The sequence below is a fragment of the Zingiber officinale genome, chromosome 8A, assembly GCF_018446385.1.
Source record: "Zingiber officinale cultivar Zhangliang chromosome 8A, Zo_v1.1, whole genome shotgun sequence".
Taxonomy (NCBI): Eukaryota; Viridiplantae; Streptophyta; class Magnoliopsida; order Zingiberales; family Zingiberaceae; genus Zingiber; species Zingiber officinale.
Genome location: NC_056000.1, coordinates 34,776,649 through 34,801,715, shown reverse-complemented (window position 1 = coordinate 34,801,715; position 25,067 = coordinate 34,776,649). Strand labels below are relative to the sequence as shown.

Here is a 25,067-nt window from a genome sequence, read left to right as displayed (position 1 = left end):
TACCCCGAAGGGTGAAATACAAGTTATGCTTGAACCCTACCTAACTCACTATGTAAAATCTACTCGAATCTAATTATCCAAGCCTAACCCACCTTCTTATTGAAGGTTATCTATATATAATCTCAGTATTTATATAATTTCATTAACTGTAATATCCCCTAAATTTATTTTTTCACCTAAATTATAATTTTAAGGGAGCCAGATGGCCGGAAGCCGTCCTTATTCAGCACCATACAGTCCGGCCAGAAATGGATTAGGGATTGCGGAGGGATCGGGAGGATATAAAATCATATGGGCCATATTGACATAACGCTGACGTCACATAATTTTCTTTACAATGAGCCAATAAGGAAGCAGCACATGAAGTCACAGGCCATCGTTCTCTCTCTTTCATCCTCATCGACCCCGTCCATGGAAGAGGAGGCGTTCGCCGTCGCCACCGCCGCCTCTGCTTGCTTGGACGGCCTCTTTGTCGAGAGCGGCGCAGTCGGAGGCGGAAACGGAGGTCGTCTTCTGAAGGGGCATCAACCTCCGGAAGAGGTCTCCGGCGATGCAACATCGTCGGTGTCCAGCGACGAGCCGCCGTCGGTCAGCGGCGTGGAATTGGCCGACGACACAGCGTAAGTAATCAATTAATTAATTTATTCTAGTAAATTAATCGAGAAGGGATCTCATTGTACATAAGTGAAACACGCGGGGTAAAATGTAAACTTGCCCCCCTTTTCTCTCCCCTTTAAAATTGTATTGCAATAAACACCTCTTTGTTAATTATTTGAAAAAAAAGGAATTCTTCCTCTTTTTGATTCTTTAGATATAAAGAATTTGAATTTAGATTTATACACAATTAATTACGCGTATTTTTTTTGTTTATAAAAACTTGTTGATCTAGGACATTCAATGTGAAATATATTTTTCTTGTGTTCTTTAGGAAAAATAAAAGTAGTAAAAAGGAAAGGAAGCAAACATGTCGACAACCTAGAGTTGCATTCATGACCAAAAGTGAGATAGATCACCTTGAAGATGGATATCGATGGAGGAAATATGGGCAAAAAGCCATTAAGAATAGCCCATTCCCAAGGTTAATTTTATTAATTAATCCTCTGAAATTTAAAGTTAATGATTAATTTATCATGATTTATAAGATATAATTATTTTTTTTTATTTCTTTTTTGTAGAAGTTACTATCGATGCACAAATACTAAATGCCAAGTGAAGAAAAGAGTGGAGCGGTCGTATGAAGACCCTAGCATTGTCATTACCACATACGAGGGCCAACATTGCCACTACACTATCTCTTACCCTCGTCCTATCTTCGCCTCACTTCACCTTCACAACGCAATAACTCATCATCATTTCGATCCACCATTGGCCTTATCATCGCCTCGCGTGTTTCCCCCATCATCGCAATTCTATCATGACAATCATTGTTCAGATCAAGCAATCGAACAAACCCAATTCCATGAAGCTTCATTGAATTCGACCTCCATTGATGAAGGTCTATTGGGGGATATCGTGCCATCCACCTTGAGGAATAGATGAGCAAAGGATTACACTTCGGTATGTATTTATTTGTATTTGTATCATCAACTTCTAATATAGTTTGGCTAGTTAATGTATATGGTTAAGATATTATATGTCATATGTGTTTTAAGGAATAATGATGAAGTTTTCGTTTTTATATTTAATTTCTGATTATTGATTTTATATGAATATTTTCTAAACTAATAAGTACAATCTTTGCAGGTCAGGATATGATGAGCTCAAAATTATAGAAATTAACTAGTTAATTAGCATTTGTTGTTTATGTGTTAACACAATATATTGGCTGCGTTTAATCTTAGCCAAAACTAATTGTATCTGGATTTCTTCTAATTTTCTTTTAGTTGTTGATTTTACTATGCTACTTTTGATGAGTTTTGTTGTAAATTTTTGTTCCTAATAGATTAGAATGATGACTTCTCGACGCACAACTATGAACGTCGTAGCCATTTTTCGTAAGTCTTAATTTGCCTTGCCCTTCGGATACTACAATAAAATTGGATAGACTTATATGACTTGCATTGCCAAGAAAGGATCTTTAGTTCACACAACTAAGTGGCCAGATTGTCGTCAAAGTCTACTCTATTTAAGTGTGTGGTTCCGATAGACACTGTTTGTGAAGATGAAGAAACATGTTACACAAATAGAGAGGGAAGTTGTCGGTTGTGAATTTGCAATTGAACTCGAAGTGCCAATAAGCCTTGTTTGTCATGTGCATCATTCCAACATTTAGTTACAAAATGGAGATCGATTGAGGGATAGATTCCGCTTACTTGGATCAGCATCTAATAAACTCTTTCGAAGAGCGCCACATGAGATTGAGAAGGATTGTCTTTTCTGCATTGGCTCCAAGTTGCAATATTTTGAGTTGAAGTTCTGAATTACTTGTTGGTGGTGTATGAGCTTCCAGGGTGCTCCAATGCTGAGGTTGACGAATGACACCATACATTCTATAGATCTATTTGTTTAATTCACACCATTCAGTATGATTCTAGTCTGATACTTTGTTGATTCGAAGAATTGTAAGTGATGCCTCAGTTTGCAAAGTTCCCGCAAGTCTTCCATAATAAAGCAAGCATCAATCTCACAAAGGTCTTGCTGTGCCAAAAATGAATTTGCCTCCGTGAAATATGCTGAAACAGCATAAACGGCGCTGATGTTAAATCTTTCAACCTGAAAATTCTGAAGACAGTGAGTTTAATCAGGATTTAATCAACACACAGAGTATTACAGAAATTTTACAACTGTCACGTTGATGAATTTTATACCAATAGCGAAAAACATTCATTTCAGCTCAATTGAAAACGAAACAACTCAACTCTAGAAAAACTTCATACAAAATCAGAATTAAATTCATGTCAATCAGATGAAATACTGCCCGCCTTGGTACACAACTTTACATGATGAACTTCCATTGTTTCTCGAAAGAGATCAAGCATCATCAATGAACTAGCCATAATCTGTTTGTATCACAGGCTCAAGGAATAGGAAAACATGCCATCACTAGCAATGTGCACTACTGATATGAATCAGAATGGTAAGCATGTCATGAACTGAAGACTTCAGCTGTATAAACAAACAAGCAATTTCAACAACATCCCACATGGGCCTTTAAATCTGTATGTTTCATGCTCCTGATATGTGAAATTTGCACAGTCCTTCACTTTGATCTTTTTAGTTACCACGCATATCAATATAGCGCAATTCTGTTCATTTCCAATTTTTTTATATGTGGAAGAAGTAACTAAAAGATCAGTGATGGTAGAGAGCAACACATAAGAACAAGTGAAACAATTTTTTTTTCCAAAACACACACACACAAATATAATCAATGAAATACAAGAAACTTACCAGTTACCTCTTTGCTCTCTTAGATTCAAGTCTTGATTGGAGTAGCTTTCTAATAATGAGCATATAATTCTGAAATCTAAGGATAGCCACATACAGTACTTCTTCAAGTATTCCCACTTGAACTTTTTTCTCATGAAACTTCAAATTGTTTTACTTAGTCCTTTCAGCCAAACCAGCATCTTTGACTATAATCTAAAAACCAAGAACAAGATCAACCAAAGAATGGTTGTATTATTTATTGGCAACTAATTGTCATTCTAGGCCAATTTTGATCTCGTTGTGAACAGAAGTGTATAAATAGATGCTATCCAAATGCTTATCCTTGTTTGAATCAAGATATTAGTGTTGGTTGCTACTCGGAAAACCTATAGGTTCCACTGTACAAAAATTTTGTACAAAGGTCTGAACCTTTTTCTAGCTACCATGTGTTCTTTTAAATTAAATTTTGGATCGCCTGCGGAACTTAACACGTTTGATCCAAAACTTAATCTATTTGTTCTTTTAGGTTTTGACTTGGATCTCCTGCGGAACTTAACACGTTCGACCCAAGTCTCCTTAAGTTATTAATTCCATTAAATATTAATTTCCATAAAAGGTTCCCAGTACTGATGTGGCGAGGCACATGACCTTCTTGGATATGGGAGCAACCACCACCGACTAGACAAAACCTTTAATAGAAAGCTAATATTTAATTTCCTAAAATAACTTTAGGTTAACCAAAGAGAACAATCAAATCACAAGGAAAAGAAAGAAACAAAATAACACAACTTCGAAAAAACATATTCGAAATACTAGAACGTAAGCCTCTTGTATTTGGTATTATTTCCATAAATAACTAGCATGATGCGGAAATAAAAATTACTAGTTATACCTTGTAGAAAAACCTCTTGATCTTCTACCGTATTCCTCTTCTAACCTCGGACGTTATGTGGGCAACGATCTACCGAGATGAGAAACCACCAACCACCTTCTTCTCCTCCAAGCAAGGTTCGGCCACAAAGGAAGAACTTTACCAAAGAAGAAAATCAAAATACTAACCAAGCTCCAAGAGATGCTAACTTTCTCTCCTTCTTCTTCTTCTTCTCCAAGTAGTATCCGGCCACCACAAGAACTCCAAGAAAGATGAAGTATTCGGCCACCACAAGAGGAAGAGAGGGAGAGGGTAATGGCCGGCCACAACACCAAGGAAAAAGGAAGAGAAAACAATAGAGGTTGTCTCTTGTGAAGGCACCCTCACCCCTTCTTTTATATTCCTTGGCCTAGGTAAATTAGGAAATTTAATTACAATAAATTTTCCTTAATTTCCTTGACTTGATTTAATTGAGAGTAATAAAATAAAATTTCCAAATCAATTTCAAGTGGCCGGCCATATCATTGGAAAACAAAAGAGGACAAGTTTTAATCAACAATTAAAACTTCCTAATTTGTTTCCGGAAATTTTAAAAAATAAAATTTCTCTTTAAAATCTCTTCATGGTTAATAAAAGGAAATATCTATAATTTTAATTTTATTAACATGTGAATAATTTTAAAGAGAAAATAAAACATCTCTCCAATCTACAAATAAGGAAAGAGATCTAATCTCTTTATTTAATCTTTTGTAAATCTTTTAAGAGAGATATTTAATTCTAATTCTCTTTAAATTATATCTTTCACACTATAATAAAAATTAAAATTAAATTTCTTTTTTAATTTATTTTGGCCGGCCCTACTAGCTTGGGTTCAAGCTAGCCACCCAATATACCTAGGCCGGCCCTAGCTTGGTTCCCAAGCTAGCTTGGCCGACCCCTTATCAGTGGGTATAGAAGGTGGGTATAGGTGGGTATAGAACTCTATAAATAAGAGGCTACGATAGGGACCGAGAGGAGGAATTGGTTTTGGTCTCCGATAAAATTAAGCATCCCGTATTCGAACACACAACTTAATTTTATCAATGATAATTCATTCCACTAGAGAACTATCATTGAACTACCGCACCAATCCCAAATTACATTTTGGGCTCCTTCTTATTATGAGTGTGTTAGTCTCCTGTGTTTAAGATATCGAATGTCCACTAATTAAGTGAGTTCCGACAACTCATTTAATTAATATCTAAGTCCAAGAGTAGTACCACTCAACCTTATTGTCATGTCGGACTAAGTCCACCTGCAGGGTTTAACATGACAATCTTTATGAGCTCCTCTTGAGGACATTATCAACCTAGTATCTCTAGGACACGCGTTTCCTTCTATAATCAACAACACACACTATAAGTAATATCATTTCCCAACTTATCGGGTTTATTAATTCAACGAACTAAATCTCACCCATTGATAAATTAAAGAAATAAATATCAAATATATGTGCTTGTTATTATATTAGGATTAAGAGCACACACTTCCATAATAACTGAGGTCTTTGTTCCTTTATAAAGTCAGTATAAAAGAAACGACCTCAAATGGTCCTACTCAATACACTCTGAGTGTACTAGTGTAATTATATAGTCAAGATAAACTAATATCTAATTACACTACGACCTTCTAATGGTTTGTTCCTTTTCCATTTTGGTCGTGAGCTACTGTTTATAATTTATAAGGTACTGATAACATCATCTTCTGTATGTGACACCACATACTATGTTATCTACAATATAAATTAAATGAACAACTACAAACAAATGTAGATAATTAGACCAAATGTGATTCTTTATTCATAATAAATGTTTACAAAGCTTAGGCTTTCAGTATACATTCCAACAATCTCCCACTTATACTAATGACTAAGCTGCCATATCTTCTACCATACATCTGATTCTCATTCCTTTCACATGCCGATCGAAAGCTTTCGCCGGAAGGGCCTTAGTGAAAGGATCTGCCAGGTTATCCGCTGATGCAATCTTGGCGATGACAACTTCTCCTCGCTTCACGATATCTCGTATCAGGTGGTACTTGCGCTCTATATGTTTACTCGCCTTATGAGCTCGTGGTTCCTTCGAGTTTGCAACTGCACCGCTATTATCACAATAAATTGTGATGATCTTGGGCAAACCAGGAATCACATCTAAGTCCATTAGAAAGTTCCTGAGCCATACTGCTTCTTTAGCTGCCTCAGAGGCTGCTACATACTCAGCTTCCATGGTTGAGTCCGAAACGCATTTCTGCTTAACACTCCTCCATGAAATGGCTCCACCTCTAAAGTAAACACATAGCCCGATGTAGACTTCATGTTATCCCTATCCGATTGGAAATCAAATCCGTGTAACCCACGGGAGCAGATCGTCTTGGTAAACTAGCATATAATCTCTAGTCCTTCTCGGTACTTCAATATATGCTTTACCGCAGTCCAATGTCCTTGTCGAGGTTACTCGATATCTGTGACCATGCCCACTAAGAAAGATATCGGTCTCGTATAGCATTGCATACATTAGGCTTCCTACACCGAAGCATAAGGAACTGCTTTCATGTCCTCTATCTCTTTTGATGTCTTTGGAGACATCTCTTTAGATAGAGCTACTCCATGTCTAAAAGGTAAGAAACCTTTCTTGGAATCATGCATGCTAAAACGAGCAAGGATTGTATCTATATATGAAGCTTGGGATAGACACAACATTCTTTTCTTACGATCCCTTATAACTTTGATCCCAAGAATGTGTGCACATTCTCCTAAGTCCTTCATATCAAATTGTTTGGACAACCATACCCTTACGTCTGATAATACCTTGACATTGTTGCCAATTAACAAAATATCATCTACGTATAATACAAGAAATACCACCACGTTTCCGTTACACTTCTTATATACACAAGACTCATCCGGACTTTGAATAAATCCATATGACTGGATTACTTCATTAAACCGGATGTTCCAAGACCTTGAAGCTTACTTCAGTCCATAAATGGACCGATTGAGCTTGCACACTAGATGCTCTTTGCCTTTTTCAATGAACCCTTCTGGTTGCTTCATATGGATGTTCTCTTCAAGACTTCCATTAAGGAAAGCTGTCTTGACATCCATTTGCCAAATCTCATAATCCATATGAGCAGCAATGGATAAGAGTATCCGGATAGACTTAAGCATGGCTACCGGTGAAAAGGTCTCCTCATAATCGATTCCCTCTTTTTGAGTGTACCCTTTTGCAACAAGCCTAGCTTTGAAGGTTTCTACCTTCCCGTCTGTCCCTCTTTTCCTTTTGTAGATCCACTTGCATCCAACGGCTTTTACACCATCAGGTGGTTCTACAAGCTCCCAAACCTTATTAGAGTACATGGACTCTATTTCGAATTCATTGCCTTTTGCCAAGATCTGCATCTATATCTTGGAGTGCTTCATCATATGATCGGGGATCAGGTTCATGTTTACCCGGATCAAGTCCAAGACTCTCCCAAAACATGAATCTTTCAGTGCTTCACAACCCTCCCACTACGACGAGGCATGTATGGTTGTGTATCATGTGTGACACGTGTTGCGGTCTCTTGTGGTACTTCATCTTGTCCTGGTACTGAAGTAGACATGTCCTCTCTAAGTTCTTCTAAAACAACTTTACTCGGGCTTGTGATCCATTATATAGTATTCTTCTAAAAGCGGGCATTGGTGCTAACAATGACCTTCCGTCTTTAGGACTATAAAATAAACCACCTTCGTTCCTTTGGGATATCCTACAAACACACGAACTTCTGATTCTAACTTATCAGCATCTGGTTTCAGCACATGTGCTGGACTACCCCAAATTCGAATATGTCTTAGACTGGGTTTTCACCCATTCCACAATTCTATGGGAGTAGAAGAAACTGATTTAGAAGGTACTAAGTTTAGAACATACACTGCTGTTTCCAGAGCAGATCCCCAAAACGAATTTGGTAATTCTGAATAACTCATCTAACCATCTCCATAAGAGTCCTATTCCTTCGTTCTGCTACACCATTCTGTTGGGGTGTTCCAGGTGCAGATAATTGGGATTGAATCCCGACCTCTGATAAGTAATTCCTAAACTCTCCCAAGAGATATTCGCCACCACGATCTGATCGTAGTGTCTTGATACTTATACATAATCGATTCTAAACATCAGCCTTGTATTCTTTGAACTTGTCAAAGCACTCGGACTTGCGGCGCATTAGGTAAATGTATCCATATCTTGAATAATCGTCTATGAAAGAGACAAAATATTCAAAACCTCCTCTTGCCTGGACAGACATAGGACCACACAAATCAGAGTGAACCAACTCTAACACTTCTTTGGCTCTATACCCCTTGGCCTTGAACGGCCTCTTGGTCATTTTACCTTCTAAGCAAGATTCACAAGTTGGAAAATTTTCCAACTCTAATGAACTCAAAAGTCCATCGGCTATAAGCCTCTGAATCCTACTTAAATTAATATGACCAAGTCTTAGATGCCAAAGATATGCTTGGTTCATTTCTGAAGGTTCTTTTCTCTTATTAGAATTAGAAGATGAGTTATAAATTTCCATGTTTTGCTTTGTGGAAGAAATTGGATTTAAAATATACAAATTGCCAACTAATGCACCAGAACAGATAATCACTTTATTTCTTTTAATAACTACATCGTTACTAAAAGAAACCGAATATCCATCTATAAACAGTTTAGAAACCGAAATTAAATTCTTTCTAAAGCTGGGTACATAAAGACAATTTCTTAAAACCAAATTCCTATTTCTACTAAAAGATAAGTAGACGTCTCCCATCGCAATAGCTGCCACCTTAGTAGCATTGCCCATGTAAACGGTAATTTCTCCTTCAGATAGTCGTCGGGTTTCCTGGAACCCTTGCAAGGAAATGATCAATGGCTCCGTATCTACACACCAGGTCTTGGTAGATAACACCGCTAAACATGTTTCAACAACTAGAGTATGAGATATACCTTTGTTTTGGTTCCTACGAGGACAATCCGCCTTCCAATGTCCCGCTTACGGATGAAGCACTTGCCCTTGACTTCTTCATTCCACTTTAAATCCTGTACTGAGATTTATTCACTTTCTTTCTTGAACCACTTGTTTCTTCTTCTTCTTTCCTTCGGTTTAGAAGTAGAACCATTTTCAACATAGTGAATTTGAGCATTGTGTCGAAATAATCCTTCTGCTGCTTGTCAGCAGTTCCGCTAATGAATAAACCCTCTTATTCATATTATAGTTCAAAGCTCAAAACTTCTAGGTAGCGTTTGGAGGATCATATCGATCCGGGTTTCCCCATCAATTTCTCCTCCAAGGATCTGTATCTCGTTCAGATAAGCCATCATCTTTAGGATATGATCCCTTACAGGAGTACCCTCTTGCATGGTGGCTGTCATTATCTTTCTCATGGCTTCTTGCCTAGAAGCCCTATCCTGATGACCAAAGAGTTCCTTGAGATTGTTCATAATATCATAGGCTATTGGTAAATCTTGATGCTGATACATTTGACATTGAAGCCAAAATGTAACACCGCGCCATCTCATCCGCTTACCCATTTCCTATGATATTCAATCTCCTCTTGGGTAGATTCACCATGGGTGCATCAGGGCAATGTTCACATATTTATAGCTTTCAGCAGTAAGAACAATGTCCAGGTTTCTTTTCCAATCTATGTAGTTTGGTCCAGTAAGTCTATTCTGTTGAAGTATGATGGACAGTGGGTTGAAAGACATCCTAAGAATCACAAATAACTTTTGGTCAGAACTCTAAATTTAGAATAATATTGATTCCTCAAACAATACTATTTTAAATTAACCAACACCTCATAACACCGTGAATTTTGTATGCCACGTTAGTGTGGACGTATACAAATTTAACATTTGTAAAAGGAGGGTTTTAACCCATTAATTTTATTATCTTGTCAACCTAACTTTTTGACAAATAAAATTAATAGTTGGTATCATTTGGTCACACAAATAATAGCAGTGACTCCGTTAGGGAGGATACCATTAGATGTGTCTAAGTGTATACCATTACTTGACACTAAGTCCATTAATAAGATTATGCCCCTTCCGTTGGGGAAGATCACACGCTCTTAATTAACTTCCTATAGTCATCCAAAAATGGAAGTCTGTTCTAGTGATCCGCAAACAAGCTCATCCGTTATGGAGGAAGGCACTCAGAGCCAACGCGCAAGCTTGTTTGCATCACTTACAAACCAGTAATGGAGACCATGAGATTTATTTAAAAATCCCTCTCCCACTTAGTTATTTATAAATGAGGAATTTTAACTATGCTAGCCTACTTAAACTTGTAAACTAACATGCACACACAATATAAAAGCAATAAATAGAAAATTTAATTTTCAACTATTATGGCTTTTATCTCTAATTGTCCTCCGTGTGTTGTCATCCCAAGCTGCTGCCAAATTTGGCCACCGCCACCGGGTCTAGCTGTCGCATCCATCTTGCTCCTAGTTCCGCTGCGCCTCTGGTCCTTAGAAGGTTCCACGCTTTGCAAGATTCGATCCATGACATAAATAGAATTTTACATTTTGATCCTATATTCCATAAAAGGAATGTACATGTATCTAGATCAAAAATAAAATCCTAATAAAACTAAATACGACTCCTGCTGTATTTTAATACAATCATGCACACACATATAAATTGCCCTTGACATGTCCAAGGGTCCAATCACACATAATTAACTAAAAGCCATAATAGTTGGATCCTGCATCCACAAAGTTAGCACATCCTACTATTATCCTGCCTAAATTATGTATGACATGTGCATAATTAAAACTAAATACCAAATACACAGAGGCAAAACCCTAGCTCTGATACCAATTGTTGGTTGCTACTCGGAAAACCTATAGGTTCCACTGTACAAAAATTTTGTACAAAGGTCTGAACCTTTTCCTAGCTACCATGTGTTCTTTTAAATTAAATTTTGGATCGCCTGCGGAACTTAACACGTTTGATCCAAAACTTAATCTATTTGTTCTTTTAGGTTTTGACTTGGATCTCCTGCGGAACTTAACACGTTCGACCCAAGTCTCCTTAAGTTATTAATTCCATTAAATATTAATTTCCATAAAAGGTTCCCAGTACTGACGTGGCGAGGCACATGACCTTCTTGGATATGGGAGCAACCACCACCGACTAGACAAAACCTTTAATAGAAAGCTAATATTTAATTTCCTAAAATAACTTTAGGTTAACCAAAGAGAACAATCAAATCACAAGGAAAAGAAAGAAACAAAAGAACACAACTTCGAAAAAACATATTCGAAATACTAGAACGTAAGCCTCTTGTATTTGGTATTATTTCCATAAATAACTAGCATGATGCGGAAATAAAAATTACTAGTTATACCTTGTAGAAAAACCTCTTGATCTTCTACCGTATTCCTCTTCTAACCTCGGACGTTGTGTGGGCAACGATCTACCGAGATGAGAAACCACCAACCACCTTCTTCTCCTCCCAGCAAGGTTCGGCCACAAAGGAAGAACTTTACCAAAGAAGAAAATCAAAATACTAACCAAGCTCCAAGAGATGCTAACTTTCTCTCCTTCTTCTTCTTCTTCTCCAAGTAGTATCCGGCCACCACAAGAACTCCAAGAAAGATGAAGTATTCGGCCACCACAAGAGGAAGAGAGGGAGAGGGTAATGGCCGGCCACAACACCAAGGAAAAAGGAAGAGAAAACAATAGAGGTTGTCTCTTGTGAAGGCACCCTCACCCCTTCTTTTATATTCCTTGACCTAGGTAAATTAGGAAATTTAATTACAATAAATTTTCCTTAATTTCCTTGACTTGATTTAATTGAGAGAAATAAAATAAAATTTCCAAATCAATTTCAAGTGGCCGGCCATATCATTGGAAAACAAAAGAGGACAAGTTTTAATCAACAATTAAAACTTCCTAATTTGTTTCCGGAAATTTTAAAAAATAAAATTTCTCTTTAAAATCTCTTCATGGTTAATAAAAGGAAATATCTATAATTTTAATTTTATTAACATGTGAATAATTTTAAAGAGAAAATAAAACATCTCTCCAATCTACAAATAAGGAAAGAGATCTAATCTCTTTCTTTAATCTTTTGTAAATCTTTTAAGAGAGATATTTAATTCTAATTCTCTTTAAATTATATCTTTCACACTATAATAAAAATTAAAATTAAATTTCTTTTTTAATTTATTTTGGCCGGCCCTACTAGCTTGGGTTCAAGCTAGGGCCGGCCACCCAATAATATACCTAGGCCGGCCCTAGCTTGGTTCCCAAGCTAGCTTGGCCGGCCCCTTATTGGTGGGTATAGAAGGTGGGTATAGGTGGGTATAGAACTCTATAAATAAGAGGCTACGATAGGGACCGAGAGGAGGAATTGGTTTTGGTCTCCCGATAAAATTAAGCATCCCGTATTCGCCCCGAACACACAACTTAATTTTATCAATGATAATTCATTCCACTAGAGAACTATCATTGAACTACCGCACCAATCCCAAATTACATTTTTGGGCTCCTTCTTATTATGAGTGTGTTAGTCTCCCTGTGTTTAAGATATCGAATGTCCACTAATTAAGTGAGTTACTGACAACTCATTTAATTAATATCTAAGTCCAAGTAGTACCACTCAACCTTATTGTCATGTCGGACTAAGTCCACCCGCAGGGTTTAACATGACAATCTTTATGAGCTCCTCTTGAGGACATTATCAACCTAGTATCTCTAGGACACAGTTTCCTTCTATAATCAACAACACACACTATAAGTAATACAATTTCCCAACTTATCGGGTTTATTGATTCAACGAACTAAATCTCACCCATTGATAAATTAAAGAAATAAATATCAAATATATGTGCTTGTTATTATATTAGGATTAAGAGCACACACTTCCATAATAACTGAGGTCTTTGTTCCTTTATAAAGTCAGTATAAAAGAAACGACCTCAAATGGTCCTACTCAATACACTCTGAGTGTACTAGTGTAATTATATAGTCAAGATAAACTAATATCTAATTACACTACGACCTTCTAATGGTTTGTTCCTTTTCCATTTTGGTTGTGAGCTACTGTTTATAATTTATAAGGTACTGATAACATCATCTTCTGTATGTGACACCACATACTATGTTATCTACAATATAAATTAAATGAACAACTACAAACAAATGTAGATAATTAGACCAAATGTGATTCTTTATTCATAATAAATGTTTACAAAGCTTAGGCTTTCAGTATACATTTCAACAATTAGAAGCTGTGGGGATTACAGAACAAACTTTAGACAGGACTTTTCTACCAGAAATCACCACAGGAGCAATTTCCACCATTAAAATGGTGAAACCGATTTGTGTCTCGAGCAATGATTTCCCTACCAGTGATCTTTGAAACTATTTTAAGAAACAAATGACAATCGCCACAAACTCTAAGATTCTTGTATATCCTGATTGGGATTCCACTGGGCAACTCAATAAGCCCAAAACCAAGTGCCAATCTCTCACTGTGATATCTTAATAACTTCTCCTTTTGATCTGCCTCAACATCATGAAGATCATATTTAACCTCAAGTTTGTATTCTAGCCGATCAATCTCATTCCTAAGGTCCTCGAGTTTAGCATAAACCTCAGCTATTCTTGGATGGTGGTTCTCCCCAACGATGAATATGTGAACCTTTCCTTTAGCATTTATCCAACTCTTCCCTATTTCCTTTTTTGCACTGCTATCCTTCAAAAGCTTCCGGGCTGTGGAAACTCCTCCCCATTGTTTGTTTGCAGCATATATGTTAGAAAGCAAAACAAGATTTGCTGCGTTATCAGGTTCAAGCTCAAAAAGATGCTGAGCAGCGACTCTTCCCAATTCAATATTACCATGCACACGACATGAATTAAGCAGGGATCCCCACATGGATGGAATAGCCCTGAATGGCATACTACTAATCAATTCCCAAGCTTCATTAATCTTCCCAGCCCGGCCAAGAACATCGACCATGCAAGAATAGTGAAGGACATTAGGTCGAACTGCATTACCTTTCAACAAAAGATCAAAATAGCCACGGCCATTTTTGACTAAACCCATGTGACTGCACGCAGACAGAACAGATATATAAGTAACTTCATTCGGCTGCAGGCCTAGTTGCTGCATTTTCTCAAACAGTATCATGGCTTCACAAGGTCGGGCATGTTTGGAAAATCCTGTTATCATCGCATTCCACAGTATGAGATTCTTTTCTTCAATATGACCAAATACTAAGTAGGCATCGCTTATGCAACCACATTTTGAGTAGAAATCGATGAGAGAGCTAGCCACAAAGAGGTTAGAGCCAAAACCAGCTCTAACTACAATTGCATGGAGCTGTGTTCCTTCTGTAATTGCTGCAAGACTAGCACATGCACAAAGCACGGCAGAAAGTGTGAACTTTGTCAACTGCACTCCCTTCTTAACAGAGAAACCAAAAAACGAAATCGCTTCCTCGAAAAGACTATTCTGCACATAGCCTGCAACCATAGAACTCCATGTGACAGATGATCTTTCGGTCATTGCATTGAAAACAAACTGGGCGTCACGGATCATCCCGCACTTAGCATAGACATCAACCACTGCAGTGCAGACATACACATTGGAATCCATTGCAACTTTAAGGGCCAAAGCATGCAACTGTTGGCTTTCTGCAATAGCAGAACTAGCAGCACAGGCGCAAATCACACTCGATAATGTGAACTCACTCGGCAACGTGCCTTCTCGACGCATCTGCAAGAAAACGTTGAGAGCCTCTGTGCCCTCTCCCTGTTGGGAATGTGCGGCAATCATGGTATTCCAAGTGACCATACTTCGTTGGGGCATCCTATCAAACACCTGACGAGCCATATCGACGATACCACATTTGGAGTAAAAGTTGATCAAAATGTTGCAAGTAAGAACATCTACGAGCAAACCAGATTGAAGTGCTAAACCATGACAACACTTGCCTTCTCTGATCAGTCGATCCCTTGCGCATATTTGAAGGAGTCGCCGGATGTTGGAGGATCCGCCGAAGTAGCCGCTGCTGCAGGAAACTATTCCCAATCCCTTGCTTGAGATTTCTGGTAAAAATCCAGTTTTGGGGAGAAAACCATGGAATTTAGGGTTGATAGATCGCAATCTCCAGCGTTTGGAGATCAGCATTCTCGCTCTCTGCTTTTGCGGTGGATTAGCATTACATCGAATTGTAAATTGTAATTAGAGAAAGTTTCACTTTGCCCCTCTAAATGTTCAGGAATTATATTTTACCCTCAAGCCCAAATCATAATTAAGTTTAAATTTAAATAAAAAATTAGTGGTAAAAAGGGCGAAAAAACAACAACAACATCAAGCATCTCATACTATATATGCATCATAATAATTGCCTATGACATATCTAAGTATAGCTAAGAAAAAAAAGACAAGATTTTTTTTTTATTAATTGATTAAGGTAAGAGTGCTTATTGAAATTATAATTCTTCGAATTAGTAATTAATTTATTAACTAAGATATTTTATTACTTGATAATAATAACTTTATTCATTTTTTTAATTTAAATTTAAAGTACGGATCATGTCATCTATATTTGAATTAGATCTTCCTTTTAATATCATCAAACTTTATCCCTTAGCATATCATCATCTATATTTAATTAAATTTAATTTAATTATTATTAATTAATTTTTATCTTCGTATTTTTTAAATATTTTTCATAGTTTAACATTATCTAACTAGAGTATTAGTTGACTATTTAAATATATATTTGTACCATCTTAATATTCTTATTTTTTATCATATTCATTTTTGTATATTACACATTCATTTTCACATTCTTATTTTCGTAATTTTCATCTTCTATTCATTTGCTTGAATCATAACTCTCTCTATATACTATAAAAAAATCTTAATAAAAAAGATGTTTATAAAATAAAAAATTAAAATAAGAGAGTTTTTTATGTTTTCAAGGCGAAATTGCTTTGTTCAAACAAAATTTAAATAATTTGGTAAACTATAAATTGAAAGAAACGAAATAATAAACCGGAATGTAATTAACCTTTCCATCAGCATTTAATGGTTAAATAAACCGATAATGCAATCATTATGGTGCTAATTATTTGTTTGCTATTTATTGCAACCAGCGCCCACTATGAGAAAAACTAGCCGTTGCGCCTTCCCCTCTCCCTAATCCATCAACGTTCGAGTTCCAAATCCCCACTTTATACCTCTTCCTCCTCCTCTTCGATCCTTATCTGCCCGCGATCGATTGAATTCTGAGTGAGAAATCGCGGTCATGGCGACCTCCGCAAGGCGATCCCAAGCTCCCAGACGCCAAGAAGCTGGATTCCGGAAGCTCTCGGAGAACGTCGACCCCAATCTCCTACTATCCACACCTCGCCGGAGACCGTCTTCGAGGTCGCCAGCAACGAAGCCGGCGAAGCGGATCGAGTTGACCCCGAAAAGAGAGGCCTTTGTCACTCCGAAAAAGAAGAGCTTTTTGACTCCGCAGAAGGGTTTGGAACCGAAAAGGTGCCCTGAGGAAGAGGAAAGAAGGGGAAATGTGGAGAGGAGAATCGGTGGCGAGGTGGAGGAGAAAAGCTCGGAAGGAAGCTCGAAGGCGAACGCCATGAGGCGATTGATACTGGAGGAGGCCATGAGCAGCCTGCCGGCGCACGGGGCTGGGCGGGTTATGTACCTGGTGAAGACTTTCGAGAGGTTGCTCTCAATTCACAGGGAATCTGAGGGGGAGAGCGGTGGAGGAGAAGAAGACACGAGAAAGGTGAAGAATTGGGCTTTGCCCGGCATGGACTTTCGACCCAAAGCCAAGGCCAGTGGATTCTCCCCTTCGCCCGTTTCATGTTCGGCGGAATGCATAACTGGAGATTGCCCAGAAGAAGGTTCTTCCGAGGATAGCAGGTCAGTACAATATTATGAAATCTTAATTGTCCCGATAGCTTTAAGGCTGTGCAAGATCATGCAACTTCAGTACTGATATGGAGCTTATGCTGTTAAAAAAGAGCAAACTTATACTTAGTTTTGATGTGTAAAAAACTTCTGCAATTGCATAAGATTTCATGGCATATCTGAAGTAGAAAAATTGTACTTGTACATGCTCTAACAATTTTGTTCTTGTAGATTGAGCAGTGGAAGCAATCGATCTGATGAAGGGAAAAGGAACATGCCAAATGTATTCAACATTGCTTCATTCCTCTTCGATATTGCTTTGTTCTATATGAATCTTATTGCATACTATGCTTCTTTTATGAAATTTTCATACTTTTTATAGATGCTGGGGTTGAGCTAATTGATGTTCTCGTAAATTTCCATCTTTATGTTGCAGAGCAATGGTTCGTCAAGAAGAAGCTGGAATAAGAGGCTCAAAGTGAAAACCCCACTGCCTTTCAAGTTGAGGACAGAGGTACGTAGAACTAGTCCTTCGTGGGTTTCGTTCATTTATAAGGTTAGTAGAATAAAATGAATGCTACTTTCTTAAGTTCCCAACTGTATGAAGCATAACCGAGTTCCTTGACAAATAGATACAACTCTAAGTGAAGGATACGATACATGATAAAGTTTTCGCAAGTATTCCATATGCTGAAGGGCACTATGTTTTTTGTGATTTGGCATTTGTCTACAAGCAACACACTGTATTTGATTGTCATAAATATACTGGCATGCTTCATACAATTCAATTTAAGCGAACAATCTTCTGTTCTAAAATATATAGGACCTTCTTGTGTGAAAGAATGTCATTAATCATCTGTAGTTGGTTTTCTATACATCTGTTGGATATGCACGAATCACACATCATTTAGGCAAATGGATAACCTTGTTACAAACTTACAAATTTGATCAACCAAGCAGTAGGATAGCTCTTGTTTGGATGAATATGATATTTTATAGATGAGAGTAGATTGAAGTACATTGTGGTCTAAGTAAGACTAATCTTAGTTTTTACTAAGATGTTACTGAATGTTAGAGTCATCGTGCAACGTGTGACCTGTTGCTGATATTGCTGCCCGAAACAACACGGAGAAATCAGTTTCCCTCCTGACAAATATAAAAACTTTCCAATTTTTAATCCCGAACTGAGATGGGTCGCAACCGTTCCAGATTCTATAGTGAAAACAATATATTTAGTGCTTCCTCAATTTTACCCTCATTTGTTAGTTCAGTGTTTGATTTTATTTTTTTTCTCCGTATAACCTTGCAGCAGAGGGGAAGGTACAAGGAAGAGCAGTTCTTCAAGAAAGTGAAGGAAATGCTCATGGAAGAGGAGAAAAAACGCATACACATTGCACAAGGGCTCCCTTGGACTACTGAAGAACCCGAGGTGCGCTTATAAATATTTGTTTTTCCATTCCCCTTAAGTGAAATTTCTCAAACTTGGAAGGCCATAACTTAGTTGTTCTGCCATGAGTTTGATTGTATCCTAAATGTGAAATTTACTTTACTTTCATTTCTTAGTTCTCCTCAATCGATGTTTGTTTTGATGAGATTGAATTTAAAACTGACCAAGTTTTCATGTAATGTAGATTCCAGTAAAACCTTCAATAAAGGAACCAACAGAACCACTTGATCTTATCCTCCACAGCGATGTGCGTGCTGTAGACCGTGCTGAGTTTGATCTCCATGTAAGTTCACTGCTGCACAATAGAAACAACAGTTGATCGGTAATTTTTTTTCTGTTGCATAGAGCTAATTGTGGGTTGTCGATCACTTTGTCAGATTGCTGAGCGCATGAGCTTCCTTGATCAAATCAAAATGGAGAGAGAAAGGCTCCTTAAGGTTTACATAAAATGGAAATTTTATCTTTTGCAATTTGATTTTCTTGATAATTAAATTTAAAGCTGTCTGTTTAGCTGCAAGAAGAAGAAGAAATAAGACAACTTCGAAAAGAACTTGTTCCAAAAGCTCAACCCATGCCTTACTTTGACCGCCCTTTCGCCCCCAAGAAGCAAGTATCCATCACTTGGCTTTCAAAATATGCACTCAGCACTGATATTTTACTATTTTGATCATTCAATTTTTAATTATATCTTGTTTGTTTGCACCGCTAAAGATCATCGAAAGCACGGACAATACCGAAGGAGCCAAGATTCCAAATTCACCGGCTGAAGGAACCTTGAAAGAATTCAAACCTGTTCTCACATTCGCTTCAAAATTGGTAGTAATTATTGTTTGTATAGGTCTCAGAAACAATTGGAGTTTCCAATTGCTGTTGGAAAGGGTAATGGAAAATGTCTTCATTAATGAATTTTATTAACAATTTTCTAGTATTATGATATTGTTGTTTCATGAAAGATGTAATCAACCTCAAATATTAAAGTTGAATATAGATATTATTCTACGACCTTCAATTTTCTTAGATCTTTTGTATGTTTTAAAAAGTAGATTTTTTTTTTTTTTTTTGAAGAATCATGGAAAAAGACTTGACATGAATCTAATAAGAGAGTTATAAATGAACTAAATATTTATAAATTTGGTATTTATTCTGATAAAAATTTATTTATGTTTGTTCAGTATTTAAATGAATAAACTTCAATAATGTATTAAATTAAATGAATAAGTTTAATCATATTTAATTTGTTAATGTATAAACATTGTTTTGTGATTATCAAGTTTGTAAAATAGATAAAGAAACTATTGAAATAAATAAATAAGTTTATAATATCAATTCCACTAATCAACTAAACAAATTTTAAAATATAAAAATTTTAAACAATAAAAAAATTTGAATTGAGAACTCGATAATAGATAAATAAATCAATGGAATATATTAAAAATGATCCAGGAACTTATAAGCTCATAAAAAGGAGTTAATTACCTCGACATACGAGGTAAACTCCTCTAACCACCATAAAAAAAACACACAAACAAGTATATCGACACACTGACACAAGTTATCCACGACTACTCACAGACCTCGACATACGAGGTAAACTCCTCTAACCACCCATAAACAAAATATACATAAACAAGTATACCGACACACTGACACAAGTTATCCATGGCTACTCACTTTCAACGCTGGTCCACAAAGCAATATACATATATTTGGATCTTGCAAAGCATCCTATCAATATCCGGAGCTATCCTCTCATAGCGACATCTTTTTGTGATTGACACCTTTGTAGTGCTGCCCAAGGGTCTAAAATAGCACTTTTACCGAACGAACCTCATAATTGATCGCTATCTATTGTTTCACCTTGTTCCATAGAGCACAAATGATAGAGCACTAAAAAAACAAATGATAGAGCACTAAAAAAAACAAGTAGTCGTTTGACTCATCATGTTGTCGACAAAGTAAGGAACCTCAAGCACTCTAAACAAATTAAGCTACAATTAAACTTGGACCAACCTCAAGAGCATAACAAAGAAACCAAATCAAACTTTTTTTTATAACTGGGCATCCGGATTTTATAAGCCAACTAATCTTGAAATCGATGATCCGACCCCAAATTCCACCTACTAGGTAATAAATCTAGGAAGCGAGGTAGCTCACATCCAGCTTTACAAGTAGTTCAATTATCATCAATGTACCCTAAGTGGAAATTAAATTCTAATTGTTTGGGAAATGCATCTTAACTCTTGCCACCACACCATACCTTCTGATAGAAATTAAATCAAACTTGAACAATATTTAAACAATTTGATTCATTTTAGATTTGATTAATAATAAGTGAGGTTCGATTATTAACAAGTGAGTCGTGTGTTAGAAAATTTGTACAAGACCATGTAAATAAGCAAATAAGGTGCCACTAAGATTTATTGCAATCTAACAGAAATTCTTTGAAGTATATCATACATTTCTCTCAATAAGACATTGTCCAAAACCAAAACAGTTTAAATCAATCCAAACCATCATCTACTGACGTTTGGTAAACACAAAAGTTATACTAAATCCTGAAGTAAAAAGTTTCTTAATTGGAAGAGTTCCAATAAAGTAGTAACTAGACACGGCCAGCCACTTGATCGAGATCCCGCTGTCCCTGAGAAGTGATTTTTCTTCCACTGCAGTAGATAAAAGAACACATTAAGATGATAGAACTCGACCCCACGATAATAATATTGAAAAGTGATGTTAAAAGGAACTAGCAATTTGTTAAACTAGCAAACTCATTGTTTAGGCTCACAATACAATTCAAGAAGGCTCTAACTTCTATATAAGACTGCTAAAATGTGCCATGAGAAGAACAGACATGAAAATGCTTACCCTTTAGGATGGATCTCAATGATATTCATCACTTGCAGTTGCTGCAATATGTGGCGGGCGATTGCCCCACTGCTCTTGCAGAAATGCGGCGGGCGACTTCCATTCCTCTTCCGGCCTCCGTAAATTTTCTGAAAGCCACCTACTCCAATGCCCTGCCTTAAGTAAATTTTGCGGGCCATTGAAGCTGTGAGAAAAGATAAAGGGTGAGACTGGAATGTATGGCAACTAAACTTCCCACTAGAAAGGCAAATCGCATAGATGTAGTCGTGTTCATGTTACCTGCTCTGATATAGTACCAGTCTGGGTCATAAGGAGCAAGCTCCTTGAACCTCCCAGTTTTTACAATATCAGTCCACTCGGGAAGCTCAATCTATCGAGGAATCAAGACAGAAATAACATTAGCAAGAACATTATATGGGTGGAAATAAGAGTGAAATGAAATAAAAAGATCAATTTTTTTTGAGAAATTAATTCCATCATTTCCTCTATTTTACTTCTTCAGTTCTTCTTAAAGTGGGAAATAAGATACATGCATTCAATAGACACAAAACAGCAAATACTTATCCTCTCGATAAGATAATAACTCTTTTCTTTTTTCCTCTTCAGTTAAACTATTTCATCTACTTTCTAACTCCTCCACTTCAAAACATTAAAAGAAAATAACAGTATCCTGGACCTCATATCAATATCTATCTATTTGTATAATCAGAAAGAACAAGTTTTCTAGTATTTGAGTAATGGAATATATATCTTAAAGATGGAGCCTAAGAAATTACTTGAAACCAAATTACGAATTACCTGGATATTCAGAGGGAAGGTGAAGTTGATTAAAGTAATCAAATAGTGTAAAAGCATCTTCACCTCATATTTAATCATTATTATCATCAATTCTTTTATCCCCTGGCAATATCTATCTATTTTTTAAAACACTGACAATTTTTTGATCACCCTCTAGACCTTAAACTTTCCAATCCAATAGATTTAATAAGTATAGAACCTATTGATCTCCTTTAAACATGTTAAAAACGTCTCAACCTTTGCTGCTGTCAATTTACCACTTAAAACTCGAATTTTTGAGTCATTTCTTGTTTCAATCAGATCGTCGGAAATCCTATTCTCACATTAAACCGACCAAAAGAAAATAATTACATAAGCATATAAAATGGACAGAATTATGATTGACAAATTCTGAAAACATAAATCAGCATACAGGCAACTAGGAATCAAACACAAAAAAAGTCGCAGCATTGGCAAAGATTTATCTACCGTATAACAAAATCAAAATCATCGAAGAATAATATCTGAAGCTCGATCAATATATGGAAAAGAACCACAAAAAAGGATCTTTGAAGTAGATTAACAAAGCAAGGAAATTGGACCGAACCTTGCCAGATCTCTTGAGATGGGCGGAGTAGGCCTTGACGAACTCGTGAGGCGAGACATCCTTCACGGTCTTAGCCACCTGGTTCTCCATGCCGCTGTTCAGTCTCACCTCCTCTTCCGCCGCCTACTTCGTTAACAAATCAGGAACAAACCTAGGGTTTCTAGAGCGGAAACAAGGGATTCATTTATATAGAAAGCAACGTATCAATTTCACTTGAATGGATTCGGATTCTTACCATGAGAATTCGGATCCGGATCCTATAACTACCGTTTGGATTCAATCATATACAAAAGGTATATAGAAGTCCTTTTTTTTTTATTTTTAAATTGAAATCGAGACAAATAAATTAAAATAGTTAAAATTTAAATAATAATAGTATTTTTTCTAAATAAATTGAATTGAATCGATTTCATCAATTAATTTGATTTAATTATTCTTTTATTCATTTGGTTATAGGGGTATGAAAAATTCAGTTAAATTAATCCAACAAATTTAATTTAAAAATTTATTTCGATTATTTCAGTAATTTAATTTTTTTTTTCAAAATATCTATTTTTTCTATTAATTCTGTTCAATTTTTATTTTTAATTTTCTTATTCAATTAAATCAAATAAACTAAAATACATAAAATTAAACCGAAAAATTTCCTATAATAAAATCATAGTTAAAAAAGTTTAAATTTAATTTTGATTAAATCCATCAATGATAAAAAATAGTTAACTTTATTTTTTTATTGAATTAGTCAATATTTTATTAGTTTGATTTGTTCCATTTTTACTAAAACTTTTGATCAGTTCAATTAATTTGAAAAAAAAAAAATCAATTTATTCAATTTTAATTTATTTAATTTGGTTCGATTTAATTTTAACTATGACGAAACTTAATGATGAAATTCAGAGATAAAATGAGGAATATAATTTTCTATATGTATATTACACATGAACGTTTTCATTTATACACATTTACATATGTTAATTAAGGGAGAGATCCACCCTAGGATGTAGCGTAGACGATGGACATATGACATCTATGATGTAATGATTAAGGGTCGATTCTCAGGAACTGATGACTTGAGGTTTACCCCACCATGTGCCTATGGCCTGTGTACATGCATTTACCTCTTTCCATATCTGTGGGATATTAAGAGACCGCTAAGGTAGCGGATCTACTTTTTTTTTTCATTATTAAGGAATCGTCCGCAGAGGAATCGTACGGCGAAGAATCAAAGCACACCAACTATCTTGCATTGATAGCGTACGAACCAGACTCGAAGAGCGAATCACAAGACGGGTCCGAACCCGGATCTAGCTACGAGTCCACATTCATTTCCAAAGGTTCCGATGAGATACATCGTAGTTTAAGCAGAAAGTTTTTTTTAAGATCATTGCATGTTTAAATAAGAAATTAACTAACTCTGAAAATAAAATAAATGAACTAACAAAAGAAAATAAAATGCTTAATGAACTATTAAAATCTAATTCAACGACTGAGCTGATTCAACCTGAAATTCCAACTCAAGTTGCAAAACTTGAGGAGGACAATTTCATATTTAAAAGTGAAATAGTCGAACTAAAAGAATTACTAGAGAAATTCATAACAAGATCCAAGTATCTTGACGTGATACTTGGATCACAAAGAGTTGTGTGCAACAAGTCCAGACTAGGATACAAGTCTAGCTCAACCAACAAAATCTTTATATCCCTAGTAAACCAAAATAAAAATCAAATTAAAACTTGGGTTCCAAAAGCGTACTTAACCACGCGAGTAGGACTCAACCAATACTACGTATCTAAAAATAAAATATACTATTTAAAACTAAATAAACAAATTAACTCAAACTCAAATCCAATGAAGCCACATAAAGCAAATTGAACTAAGCCTAGATCAAGTAAAAACAAAATTAAGTCAAACTCAAACTATAATCAAGTCTATTATAATAAACAACATAAATCAAAACTTAAAATCTAAATCTAAAAATTCAGGGGGAGACTCTAAAATAGTTGGCACTTCCAAAAATAACAACTTACCCGGATGGGTAATTAGAACTAGTCTAAAAAGGGACAAAAGTTTAACTTGACCAATAGTACTAGTGAAGTTTTGGATGATAGTAAGTTAGGAAAACTCTGTCTATACATGTCTAGAAAGATATGACTTCGACCTGGTGCATTTGACTTAGTGGAACTAACTGAACC

At 36.1% G+C, this 25,067-nt stretch overlaps 4 protein-coding genes across 7 annotated transcripts; 2 read left to right on the top strand and 2 right to left on the bottom strand.

Annotated features, from left to right (window-relative positions):
- The first annotated feature begins 281 nt into the window (after positions 1-281).
- LOC122011460 (probable WRKY transcription factor 57) lies at positions 282-2,209 on the top strand. 2 transcript variants are annotated; one of them, XM_042567855.1, is made up of 4 exons: positions 282-620; positions 929-1,078; positions 1,176-1,557; positions 1,943-2,209. In XM_042567855.1, the coding sequence occupies exons 1-3, from the start codon at positions 292-294 to the stop codon at positions 1,537-1,539; spliced, it is 843 nt and encodes a 280-aa protein (XP_042423789.1). In that variant the 5' UTR covers positions 282-291; the 3' UTR covers positions 1,540-1,557; positions 1,943-2,209. The 2 variants fall into 2 exon arrangements, with proteins under 2 accessions (XP_042423789.1, XP_042423788.1); XM_042567854.1 differs by lacking the exon at positions 1,943-2,209 and adding an exon at positions 1,744-1,907.
- An 11,259-nt stretch (positions 2,210-13,468) lies between these two features.
- LOC122008419 (pentatricopeptide repeat-containing protein At5g04780, mitochondrial-like) lies at positions 13,469-15,473 on the bottom strand. 2 transcript variants are annotated; one of them, XM_042564147.1, is made up of 2 exons: positions 15,247-15,380; positions 13,469-15,133 (listed from the first exon to the last, which is right to left on the bottom strand). In XM_042564147.1, the coding sequence occupies exon 2, from the start codon at positions 15,119-15,121 to the stop codon at positions 13,577-13,579; it is 1,545 nt and encodes a 514-aa protein (XP_042420081.1). In that variant the 5' UTR covers positions 15,122-15,133; positions 15,247-15,380; the 3' UTR covers positions 13,469-13,576. The 2 variants fall into 2 exon arrangements, with proteins under 2 accessions (XP_042420081.1, XP_042420080.1); XM_042564146.1 differs by having other exon boundaries at positions 13,469-15,473.
- A 969-nt stretch (positions 15,474-16,442) lies between these two features.
- On the top strand, positions 16,443-19,635 carry LOC122008421 (targeting protein for Xklp2-like). 2 transcript variants are annotated; one of them, XM_042564148.1, is made up of 8 exons: positions 16,443-17,191; positions 17,411-17,462; positions 17,616-17,693; positions 18,489-18,608; positions 18,811-18,909; positions 19,004-19,063; positions 19,138-19,236; positions 19,338-19,635. In XM_042564148.1, the coding sequence occupies exons 1-8, from the start codon at positions 16,569-16,571 to the stop codon at positions 19,539-19,541; spliced, it is 1,335 nt and encodes a 444-aa protein (XP_042420082.1). In that variant the 5' UTR covers positions 16,443-16,568; the 3' UTR covers positions 19,542-19,635. The 2 variants fall into 2 exon arrangements, with proteins under 2 accessions (XP_042420082.1, XP_042420083.1); XM_042564149.1 differs by having other exon boundaries at positions 19,138-19,232; positions 19,338-19,557.
- A 1,383-nt stretch (positions 19,636-21,018) lies between these two features.
- LOC122008422 (40S ribosomal protein S19-like) lies at positions 21,019-23,051 on the bottom strand. Its single transcript, XM_042564150.1, has 4 exons — positions 22,876-23,051; positions 21,771-21,861; positions 21,492-21,675; positions 21,019-21,289 (listed from the first exon to the last, which is right to left on the bottom strand). The coding sequence occupies exons 1-4, from the start codon at positions 22,963-22,965 to the stop codon at positions 21,229-21,231; spliced, it is 426 nt and encodes a 141-aa protein (XP_042420084.1). The 5' UTR covers positions 22,966-23,051; the 3' UTR covers positions 21,019-21,228.
- Positions 23,052-25,067: the final 2,016 nt, after the last annotated feature.

Bases quoted from the DNA above. Each gene is read 5' to 3' on its own strand.
- LOC122011460 (XM_042567855.1), top strand. From the start codon at position 292: ATGGGCCATATTGACATAACGCTGACGTCACATAATTTTCTTTACAAT. The intron at 621-928 runs GTAAGTAATCAA...TGTGTTCTTTAG, and splicing joins GAATTGGCCGACGACACAGC to GAAAAATAAAAGTAGTAAAA. The intron at 1,079-1,175 runs GTTAATTTTATT...TCTTTTTTGTAG, and splicing joins AAGAATAGCCCATTCCCAAG to AAGTTACTATCGATGCACAA.
- LOC122008419 (XM_042564146.1), bottom strand. From the start codon at position 15,442: ATGCTGATCTCCAAACGCTGGAGATTGCGATCTATCAACCCTAAATTC.
- LOC122008421 (XM_042564148.1), top strand. From the start codon at position 16,569: ATGGCGACCTCCGCAAGGCGATCCCAAGCTCCCAGACGCCAAGAAGCT. The intron at 18,910-19,003 runs GTAAGTTCACTG...TCACTTTGTCAG, and splicing joins GTGCTGAGTTTGATCTCCAT to ATTGCTGAGCGCATGAGCTT. The intron at 19,064-19,137 runs GTTTACATAAAA...CTGTCTGTTTAG, and splicing joins AGAGAGAAAGGCTCCTTAAG to CTGCAAGAAGAAGAAGAAAT.
- LOC122008422 (XM_042564150.1), bottom strand. From the start codon at position 22,965: ATGGAGAACCAGGTGGCTAAGACCGTGAAGGATGTCTCGCCTCACGAG. The intron at 21,676-21,770 runs GTAACATGAACA...CTTTTCTCACAG, and splicing joins CTGGTACTATATCAGAGCAG to CTTCAATGGCCCGCAAAATT. The intron at 21,290-21,491 runs GTAAGCATTTTC...TATCTACTGCAG, and splicing joins ATTGAGATCCATCCTAAAGG to TGGAAGAAAAATCACTTCTC.